Raw genomic sequence first — 11,091 nt, 5'->3', positions numbered from 1 at the left:
GTGGCTGGGGAGAGGGAAGTCTGGGCCTCATTACTTAAGCTGCTGCCCCCGCGACCCGACCGCGGATAAGCGGAGAAAGATGGATGGATAAAACTAGGATCTGCCTTTCATATTTTCTTTTAATCGAGTCACTGAATTTAAATTAACTTGGTTTCTACAAAAAATAGGAACATTTTCTGCTTTCATAGCTGTGAATTATTGGTCTAGTTTCTGAGGATTGCATTAATCCTTTACTCTGTTGTTATGTTTATTTCCTCGCAGCCTTTAACAGTTGACTCAACGCTGCTGTTGATAACCAACCTGCCGATGTACAACAGCTGTCGCTACACAGAGGAGGAAGTTGTGACGCTGCTTTGTAAATTTGGCTTTCAGTACGCGCATGATAACATCTACATCTTTCCTCAGGGCCGCATGGTGAGCCCCTGGCTTTATTTCTCCATCGATTTTCTATCTGCATTAGCTCAACCTGTTGTAGAATATCTTTTATTCATTTTTCTGTCCATATATTTTATCTATCTACTGTTGTACTTTTATTAAACGTATTCAACTTTTTTTTTCTACATGCCTGTTTGCAACATAAATGACTCAGACTTTGGGGTTATCTAAGTTATTTGTTTTAGCACTGTGCTGTTATAAATCCAGGGCGTATTTTTCTGGTCATTTCTGGCTACTTGCTGCAGTAAAATTCAAATTTTATTTACATAAATATATCTAATGTTAGTGTTTATTGCTTCTTGGTCATCATTTCTTACATTCCTTACAAAGTTTAGACGGGTCTCTAATACAGCGGATTCACACAGCATATCTTTTAGAGCTGCAAAAGCTTGTTAATGATGTCCTTTATTCAAGGCAGTTGTGAAGCAGAAGGGAAACCCCTAAGACATTAACTGAGAAACCATGTTTAATCTTCTGCACCCATACGTTCAGTTGATATTAATCTATTACATTTTAACAACTATTAGGAATGTTGTTTTCGCTGCAAAATTTGCCATTTTTAACCTGTATCTAAATTCTATTGAACTCAAAACATGGTTTATTGTTGGTTTTCAGCATTCGCCCAGCCACCAATATCACTCTTAATGACTTTAATCAAAGGCTAATCCAGTGGTGCATTGTAATTACAAATAACTGCCAAATATTTTGCCTGTAAAAGTAAAAGTGATTGTCTGCTTTTTTCTTTTTACTCTTGATCCTTTCAGGCTTTTGTGCTGATGCCCAATGAGCGGTCAGTCATTGAACTCATTTCGGCGTCAGCGCACAACCATCTAATCTTCAAAAAACATAAACTTTGTTTGTTCATCGTGAAGAAAAACATTTTCATGACACCGGTGAGTATGGTAATGTTAATTTAAATTGCAAGGGATCTTTTGGAGTTTTCCCGCAATTATCTTCTAAGGAACAGTGACTGTTGTTTATTCTGCTTTTGTTGTTCTTTTTACTTTCAGCTCGGCTTTTATAAATCAATCATGGCGCTAATGTCCTTCGTAAGTAGCATAAGAATTGAATTGTTCCCTGCCTTTTTCTTTTGGTTTGGTCTTTACAGAAATTGCATTTGTTGGAATACAGATGTGTGAGTTATGTAGGTTTAACTCTCCAGATAAAAATCTAATTTAAGATCTTTCAAATTCCGTAAAAGTTTAAAAAACAATCCAATGGACTTGGTTTCCAAGATTTGAAGACGTTTCATTTCTAACGATTCTAACATTGTTAGCCTGTAATATCTGAAAGCTGTCTATGATTCTGAAGGTCGGTGAATCATAGACAGGTTTCAGAATTGAGAAAGCTTCCTGGAGGGGAAGCAAAAGGTCTTCAAATCTTGGAAACCAAGTCCAGTGGATTGTTTTTTTTAAACTTTTACGGAATGACTATGACTTGGATGACTGAGAATCTTCATCAGCATAGATCTTTCAAATGTTTTTGAAACAATTAGAAAGACAAACATTCAAGAAAGATTTAAATATTCTCTTGAGATTAAAAAATAAATAATTTGTTTATCCAGAATGTGAGGGTTGAGCAATGAACAATTGGATAAAGCCTAAAATAAATGACACGGTGGCCAAGAGAAAAAAATAAAACTAAAGACATTTTATTATTTTACTCATAGAGTATTTTATTTGAGGCAAAACTGTAGCGTGTTGTGTTTGGAGACAACAAAAAAAGTTATTTTATCATCTGTCAAGCACAGTGGTGAAGGGACACCATCTGGGCTTCTTTTGCTGCCATGTGTTTCTCACACCTTCCTCTCCTTCAGGAAGCTGTTATATTCTTCTTAAAAAAGTGAAAACCTGGTATTTTATAGGGTTGTGGGAAAAAAATTTATTTGGCGATATATCATGATTTTCTGCTACCTGATGTAATATCGATCCCTCAGTTGTATCGATAAAAAAAAAACACAAACATTTTTACTTAAAACATTGCGGGAAAATGGCTACCTCTACACCCCCTCTCTGGCAGATAGTGCTGTGGAGCCTTTTCGCTGTCCGGAGCAGCACCATATCTGTTGCTGAGGCAGTCACAGTGAGAGTCACTGCTTCCATGCTGTTTCAAACCCCAAACAGCATGGATACCAAAATAACTAAACGATCAATATCTTCTGATCAACATTTACAGCACTTGCTTTTTTGATAGCTGGGAAAATTATTGCAGTATATTATATGATATATATTATATTGCAATATTGTGATGATATCATATCGTGACCCAAACATTGTGACACGTATCGTATTGCGACACCCAATACCAATACTCACCCCTAGTATTTTACATGTACAATTCTTCTAAAATTTTCTTTAAATCCATGCTTAATCCTTTATAGGAGAACAAAAATGTCCATACCCCATTTTCTAGCAAGAGTACCATGAGAACATGTGCCAACTTACCATGTGTATGCATGTTCATGTGCATGTAACGTTGGCAACATGAGCATTTTGCCAAGGTTCTTTTACCATCATTTCTTTGTCTTTAAAAAAAAAACTAAAAAGTTACCCAGCAGCAATGCTACTGGCTGCCTGCAGGTGAATCTCTGATTGTTGGCTTTAGATTCAAAATATTGTGAGTTCATATTTCATATAGGACAAAAATGAATCTGAAGCACAAAAGGATTATTTTAAACAGAGCTTTTCCTGCAGGAATGAGAAAGGCTGCTGCTCACATCCCAGCACCAATCTGACCCCCAACAGAACAGCAGAGTCTTTTATTCACAGAGCAGAAACAGATGNCTAAAATAAATGACACGGTGGCCAAGGGAAAAAATAAAACTAAAGACATTTTATTATTTTACTCAGAGTATTTTATTTGAGGCAAAACTGCACCGTGTTGTGGTTGGAGACAACAAAAAAAGTTGATCAGTGCAGTTATTTTATCATCTGTCAGGCACGGTGGTGGATGGATCTGGGCATGTAACGTTAGCAACATTAGCAATTTGCCAAGGTTCTTTTACCATCATTTCTTCGTCTTTTACACAAAAAGTAAAAAGTTACAGAAGCAGCAACACTTACTGGCTGCCTGCAGGTGAATCTCTGATTATTGGATTGGCCCCTTTTGGTGGAGTAGAGACAGGCATGGTGATAGCAAGTCGGGCTAGCGTTAGCACCCTTCCACAAATTATGTAAATCAAGGGGGGAGACTAATGCCGTTTGTCAATTCATTAGAGCGCGAGTACGGACTCATGTCAGTATGTATTTCACCTCCTGTTGTGAATAGTCTCTGGATAATATTAAATTCTTACTTTTTTCATTTAGTGGGGGAATAATAATTAACACAGTCTGATAAACACAAATCAAATGAACATTTTGCCAAATAAAACTAAAAATTCGCTATCAGAGTCACACATGGCTATGCCGAGAGAGGGCTGCTGCAGACCGGCTGCCGTTAGCCCTGGCTGCCGTTAGCCTCGGAGAACACCAGCACATGCGAATGCACAAGTACACATATTGAGAAACGGCCTGTGTGATCAATTAGATGTAGCCCTAGTGTAAATGTCTAAGTCATGAGTAGAAGCATAAAAACTGTTATTTAAGACTCTCTGCTACAATTTATTTTAGCTCATGAGATAAAGAACTGCAGCAGTTTCCATTTTTTGTTAAATTGTTTCTTGTCTGCTGTTCGAGCAGAAAGTCGAGGCACCAAACACCATCTACATCCAGAACATCTCCCCAAGTGACACCATCGACGTCAGAGAGGCTTTGGGGAGGATTAAATCTGTCAGAAACTTCCTGACTCTGCTCAACAAGGTTATGAACATTACAGTAGTTCATGTTTCAAATCCCTTCTACAGGATTTCTAGCCTCTTAACATTTCGTTATGTTTTCAGGTTTTCATTGAATTCGACTCCATTTATGACGCTGATCGACTGGGAATTTGGTACAGCCTCATGAAAGTAGGGTTTACTCACGTGGTGGAGAGGCTGAGGCTGCCGAGAAGCAACAGGAAATCACAGCGTAAGGAAATGCTTGTTTTATACAAGTAGTGTGGAAACAAATGTAAACATTTTAAGAGCTTTTTAGGGTATGAAACTAAATTGTTATAAGTGGAAGTGCGTGTAGAAAGCTCATAGAAATCTATTCCTGTCTCCGGTTAAATTAGTAATTTAACCTAGAAATCATAAACTCAGTTTCAAACAAATTATTGGGGTTTCTTTTTTTTATTATTTCTGGATAAGAAAGAATGCTCTGTGAGGAAAACTGTCATAGTCATGATGTTGTATCTTGATCGTTCAGTTTTTTTTTTTGTAACAGAATATTAGTTTAGGTAATTAATTCTCTCTCCATTTATATTCTAACCAATTGCTTTCCTTGTTTTGTTCGTGCAGCACCAAAGCTGCCACTGAATGCTCTGCCCGATGAAGACGAGATCATTGCCGGGGCGGAAATGCCAGACGCAAAATATGGCATCCCCCAAGGCACCAATCCACCCTTTTGGGTAACTATGACAACGATTCCCTACGTTTTCCCTACTGCCTCCCCTTGGTTCAACATCCCAGGTTAGAGAAACATATTGGAAATACTACGGTCTACATAACTATCTTTGACTCTTTTTAAATAATTTTGTTGCCCCTAGATTTTCTGACGATCCGTGGAAAGAAAGCCCTTACGGTAAGCAGTTAATATACATGTCGGATTTTTGTCGTTTGAATACGGTTTACGTTAGTTTCTGAAAGGTATTCACCCAAAATATAAATATATTTACACATATGGCATGAAGTTGAACCTTTTCCTTCTCTATGGGATCAAGTATGCCAAATTCAAGGTAATTAGCTTGGATTTCAGGTAAAGTTTTTATGTGTTATGGTACAACACATTGAAGCAAATGGGACTATTTATTAAACTCACAATGTGGGGGGAAAATTAAGTTCAAAGCTGCGAAATAAATATGTGAAATTTTGCCCTAAATGCACAAATATGTGATGAAAAGTTTTGCTAAATACTCCTGGCTCACTCTCCACTGCTGGTATGCTAACACAAGATAGTGTGCCTTTACCCTCCTGTAGCATAAGCGGCTATTGTTGCATTAGTGTGGTGTAGAGTGCTTTAGATGCACCCATGTGCAATGCCTGACTTGACGTTATTTAAAAAAACATGTTGCATACTTTAAACTTAAAATGTTTACATATGAACTTTGCTCCTCCAATAGACAACACCTCATCCAGGCTCTGCACACTGCACCATAATGTTGACGGGTTTACCAGAAGGAAACTACAAGCATGAAGACATAGTGGAGGTGGTGGGATGTTATTTCCCTGAACAGAACCTTAGGACTCTCTACTACAACATCTTGGTCCTTCCACTGCAGAGGAGGGTAAGGAGATCCTGGTGCTCCTTGATTCCTGTAAGCTGGCTGAAGCCAGATTGATAGATCAGTTTGAAATTCACATAGTATCTATCTGGAAAGGCTCCTTTGGAAAGGTTTTGCAAAAGGAAGAGACATTCAGTGCCATTGTTTTTCTTTGTTTCTTTGAGGTACTGCTGTTTATTTCTTGCAGACTGCTTCAGTTCTTTCTCTCTATGGGCATTCTGTGTTAAAATAACTACTTGAAAAATAGAATTTTCAACAGCAACACTGTTACCTTATAATAAAAAATGTTTTTGCAGTAGGAATGTATGCACTGGAAAAAATTTAAATACTAGAGTAATTTTTTCTTAAAATAAGCGCATTTGTTCTTTAATTGAGGAGATAATATAGACATTTTGAAAATGGAACAAGACAATTTAGATTTAAAATAAGAAAACCCAATTGCATTGTTTCATTTCAAGTGCATACTATCAAATTATCTCATTTTAAGATTAAAAATACTCATCCCATTGGAAAACTATCTCATTTACCTATTCAAATCAAGGGTAACTACACTTAATTGAAGTAATTTTTACTTATTTCTAGATTATTTTTGCAGTGTAGTAAGGTGGCTTTGTGGAATGAATCGATGGCAGAAAATAGTTTAGACTGCCACGTTTTATCTGATCTCACAGAATGGTACAGCGCTCTTAACGGTAACGCTTCCTTTGGGTTTGTAAGCTTGGTATTAATGATGTTTCTTTGAAATAAATTCTGTTATATATGACAAGATTTTTTAATCCTTTTGCCTTCTCAGAGAACATTCCCTTTCAAATTAAAATAACTGTGTAACAACTCCACAAAACTGGGACTTTTACCCCTTTCCCACTAGCTTAAAAACCTGTTTAAACCCCGGGAACAGTTGGCTTCTAGTGGCAGTGGGAACAGCTCAGTGACGCGTGTCTACCCGGTCAAAAGACTCAGCAAGCCACCCGCGTTAAAATCCCCTCGGCTCTGATCGGCATGCCGGCTCAAGAGCAGGGTTGACCATCTAAATTACATTATACCATTGAACACAACATATGGAGGTCAACACATCGTGCCAGCAACATCTCATCTAACAAGCTGAAATAACTCTGTATACATTCGATGAACATGGCGAGTGACAGAGATTCGGAAAAGATGCACACTGACTATGCCTTGGGTCCCTTACATTGTGCTCTTCAGTTTTTAGTGATTTCTGTTGCATTTGTGAGATCAATGCTAACACAGTGTGATGGTGTCACCAGACATGCAGCCAGAGGCCGACAGAGGGGGGGGACAGAGGCCACACAGCTTGCCAGCAAGGGGTCAGTCTCAGCTTTTTTTTTTGCCACTAGAATGGGAGCCAAATGCTGATTGTCAGCGGGTCACCCATGTTTGAAAATCACGCTTAAATCTGGTATTTTCAGTGGGAAAGAGTCTTATCGATAGAATGAGTCAGGCAACAGGTTTAACAGTCCTTTAGAGAAAAGGTCACATCAATAGACACCACATTCACTTAAATGTTGCCTAATCATCCATAAACATCACAACTAGTCCTAAAATAACATATCTGTCTGGGTTTATTTTTGTCAGAAAACAAAAACATAGATTGTACACAAACTCTGAGAAACTGTAAAGTTTGACTTTAATAAATCAAAGGTCCTAAACTTTACTCTTTAGGGATGAGAAATGACTTGTTCCGGAAACTAATATGCTGGAGATAAAAGTGCAGAATGTGAGGTGAAGCTCTCCGAATCAACATTTGATGTTTTTTCTCTTTGCTGTCTTCACCATTAGGCCTTTGTGTTTTTCTGCGACCGGAAGGCTTGCTGCAGTTTTGTCCTGGATCATATCAAAAAGCCAGTTTCTATTAGAGACTGCGTCCTTACGGTCCACTTTGTCCTACAGGACATTCGTCCTAGTCCCAGTGAGGTATGGAAACTGGTAGAAAATATTTCAGAGAACTGTCTGTGGCAGGGGTTGGCTATTCCAGCTCCTGAGGGCTGGAATCCGGCAGCTTTTAGATTTGCCTAGAGGACTTTGGAGGAACTGATTGCTTATTGAGGGGGCAACTCAGCCATTCCATTCAGGTATGTTGGACCAAATGGATCAAAAACCTGCAGGATACTGGCCCCCCTGGAGCTGGAACTGCCCACCCCTGGTCTATGGTCTAACATAGACGGCTTAACATAAAAACAAGCCACTTTTCTTTCATTTCCAAACACTTACATTGTTGGGCTAAAGGTTCCAGTTGTTTTTGGATCAAATCTGATTTGGTAGAATTATTTCCCACTTTCTGTTATTTTATGTATTTCAGGAAATCATGTACAGAGCGATGATGAAATGGAGCAATGCTGTGAGTCCTTCTTTCTATTCAATTATATCAGAACACATAAATAAAAAGGCTTACTTTTTATTTATAAATTCTGGCTGTTTTCCGTTTGTTTTTTTTTTTAGCATGTTCCAGAGCTTGATTTCCTGGAGAACCGGCTGCTGTGTGTGGAAATCTTTGAGTTTAATGTGGACCTTGTTAAGAACCTAATGAAGGAAGTGGCTTCCATCGCCAGCTTCGTCAACTTCCTGCCACTTTCTAACAGGGTGAGTCAGTCCAACAGCTGCATCTGTCAGCCCTCTGTGCATCCTTAATTAGTTGCTTATTTGGGGTCACAACCCCCACATTAAAGAGCTTACTGGAACATATCCAGGTGGCTATTAAACTTTAACCTACATTACAATTACCTCTGAAGACAATAGGAATCTGAGAAGAACAACAAAACTAATCAAACCGTATTTTCCATTTTTAAGTCCAGGAATCTGCCACATGTTTACTCAATAAACAGGCTAGAGTTTTCATACTTGTATGTTAGGGACATTTGTTCTTTTGAGTTTTATAAAAATTCAAGAAACATAGGATACACATTTATATAAGTGTGGGAAAGAGTTATGAGAATAAAGCTGTACACAGGAAATGCAAATAAGCTGCACAGCAACACAGGTTTCACTTTAAGTTGTTTGCATAGCAGCCATATTGGACTATGAAGTTTCAGAAGGCCTTCTTTTTGCATTTCTGCTGTTAAGAGGGATCTGGCTGCAGAGCTGTACTTTCAGGACCCAGACCTGCACTGTCAGGACCCAGAGCTGCACTGTCAGGGCCCAGAGCTGCACTGTCAGGACCCTAGCTGCAGACCTGCACTGTGAGGTCTCTGCACTGTAGCCAAAGTTTATTCGAAGACATTAAAAGTAAAAGCGAAGTTGATTGGAAGCCTTTCTAAAGTAAAAGATAGCATCGATAAACTCTACGTTAAGCTAGCTTCCTTTTACAAACAAGGGTTGTTATGCTGGAAACTTGTGTGCACACACAATTTTACTCCCCACCACATTGCTACATTGAAATAAGTCTCTGTATTTGGATCGCTGGATGGAAAAGGGCATTTGGTTTATAAGACATTTTCTAAACAACAACGAAGGTTGGCTATCCTATGAGGATTTTTGCTTTCTGTATAATTTAAACTGCTCCTATGCTCAGTTTAACACTGTTATAAACTTTGGTAGCAAACATGTGATGTGTGCTATTCCCAAAGGCTTCAAATACAACTTCTTGAATAAACTTTTGCTTCTAACAGTGCACGAGACCCCATTTTGAAGGTCTGCAACGAAGGGTCCTGCAAGTGCAGGCCTGGGTCCTGACAGTGCAGATCTGCAGCCAGATTCTCTTGCAACTGTTCATGAATCATATAGAGCAATTGAATAAGAAAGTTGTGTTATGTGAAGAAGAAAAACAAAATAGTTGCTGTTGAGGTACATTTTAAAAGTTGTGTGACAGCATAGTGAGATTTAGGAGGTTTAAAGGTTCTGAAATATCGGGTAATCATTAAATCAGTTTAAATTTGACCTTTTATTCCCCCTTTTTATTTTAAAAAGCTAAGCTGACATTACAGTAACCCACTTATGCAGAACCATTAAGTTATTTTTCATTTATTGGTTTTAGAAAGACTCACACAAAACATAAAAGAAAAAAAAAACTCCCTATGTACTAAAGCACATTCAGTGCTGTGAATCCTATAAGAAAAAATAATAAAACTTTAAGTATAGGAGAAGAAGTTATTGGTTTTTCCATCTGTCAATTTCCAAAATTTATTTGTTACCAGTCTTCTACTCATGGTCATATTGGGTTCAACTGCTTTCGCATTAATGCATTCTAAATAGCCGGATATTTGCCATTCACTTGCATATATCATTCATGTGGGGCGATCTGTAAGCTTTTTAGGAATAAATGATATTTTTTACTGTTGTTTATGGTCGTTTTTTAAATGATCACAATAAAATCCTATTTGAAACAAATTAACAAAAAGTTTTGTGATGCTATAAGAAAAAAGTTTGTAAATGTGAGTAAAAGGAATTAGCTTAGACTTAATCAACACCCTATAAACTGAATAGATATTTTATTTCTTGAATAAAGTGTTTTTGAATCTACAGGCTATTTTCAATGTTTCTCATCTTCACAATACTTTGTTACCCATCATTATTTTTTGTTTGATATATTTGATAAAAATCCTTTCTAGATGTTTGCACAAATAATAACAAATTATATTTTTTCCCCCAGATTTGCATTGAGATGCTGGAATCCAGCGGTGTCAAGAAGGTACTTGAGGAAATTGCCTTCATGGAGGATTTGTCAAAACACAGGATCTGGTAGGTTTGGATCACCTTGAAGAAAATGGGAACAGTTATTTAGGGTGAAGTGTTAGAAAATATTTGCTAAATGTTTATACAAAGGAACTAAAAATCTATAGTTTTTATTAGTATTAGTGTTTATTATGGGATAAGTTTAACATATCTACAGTAGAACAGGTTATCAAAAAGATGATTTATTCAGCAGATCATAATCCTCATCAGACCATCACCACAATCCTGAACTTCCTACAGAACTGGGCTTTTATATATAACTAGAGCAAAAACAAACTTTTCCTGGATCTGTGTAAACATTTTAAGCAATTTTCCAAACTTACTCAGTGAATAATCTTGTAGTATGACCTGGCTATGAAACAATGGAGTGGTTTCTCCAGAGTTTTCCAATAAACACCTGAAACATGACTTCTTCCTCGCATCCAGAGGACACCAGATGGAAACAGATCTCTTAGGAGGGAAGCAAATCCTAAACCATTTCCCTAGCTCACATGCTTGTTTAAAATATAGCAACCAGCATTACACAGCTGCATTGATTAAGGAGAGAGAAAAGAGTTTTACTAATCATTTAGCAAAAAAACATGATTAAATTTGATCCTCCTGAGCCTCTGC

The 11,091-nt window shown here is 37.6% G+C and overlaps 1 protein-coding gene across 1 annotated transcript in view; it reads left to right on the top strand.

Moving 5' to 3' along the window:
- Positions 1 to 11,091, top strand: part of LOC107095504 — a 77,782-nt gene that overhangs the window by 23,833 nt on the left and 42,858 nt on the right. Inside the window, exons 14-25 of the mRNA XM_015391635.1 lie at positions 262 to 414; positions 1,200 to 1,328; positions 1,446 to 1,484; positions 4,113 to 4,232; positions 4,313 to 4,439; positions 4,811 to 4,981; positions 5,059 to 5,093; positions 5,632 to 5,796; positions 7,591 to 7,725; positions 8,111 to 8,149; positions 8,251 to 8,391; positions 10,397 to 10,485. Coding sequence (XP_015247121.1) covers positions 262 to 414; positions 1,200 to 1,328; positions 1,446 to 1,484; positions 4,113 to 4,232; positions 4,313 to 4,439; positions 4,811 to 4,981; positions 5,059 to 5,093; positions 5,632 to 5,796; positions 7,591 to 7,725; positions 8,111 to 8,149; positions 8,251 to 8,391; positions 10,397 to 10,485 — 1,343 coding nt within the window. The remainder of the gene's footprint in view (positions 1 to 261; positions 415 to 1,199; positions 1,329 to 1,445; positions 1,485 to 4,112; positions 4,233 to 4,312; positions 4,440 to 4,810; positions 4,982 to 5,058; positions 5,094 to 5,631; positions 5,797 to 7,590; positions 7,726 to 8,110; positions 8,150 to 8,250; positions 8,392 to 10,396; positions 10,486 to 11,091) is intronic.

This window comes from Cyprinodon variegatus, unplaced genomic scaffold (genome assembly GCF_000732505.1).
Source record: "Cyprinodon variegatus isolate N-32 unplaced genomic scaffold, C_variegatus-1.0 Scaffold553, whole genome shotgun sequence".
In the NCBI taxonomy this organism is placed as follows: domain Eukaryota; kingdom Metazoa; phylum Chordata; class Actinopteri; order Cyprinodontiformes; family Cyprinodontidae; genus Cyprinodon; species Cyprinodon variegatus.
The sequence above is the reverse complement of the archived record's forward strand: the minus strand, read 5'-3'. Positions and strand labels throughout refer to the sequence as shown.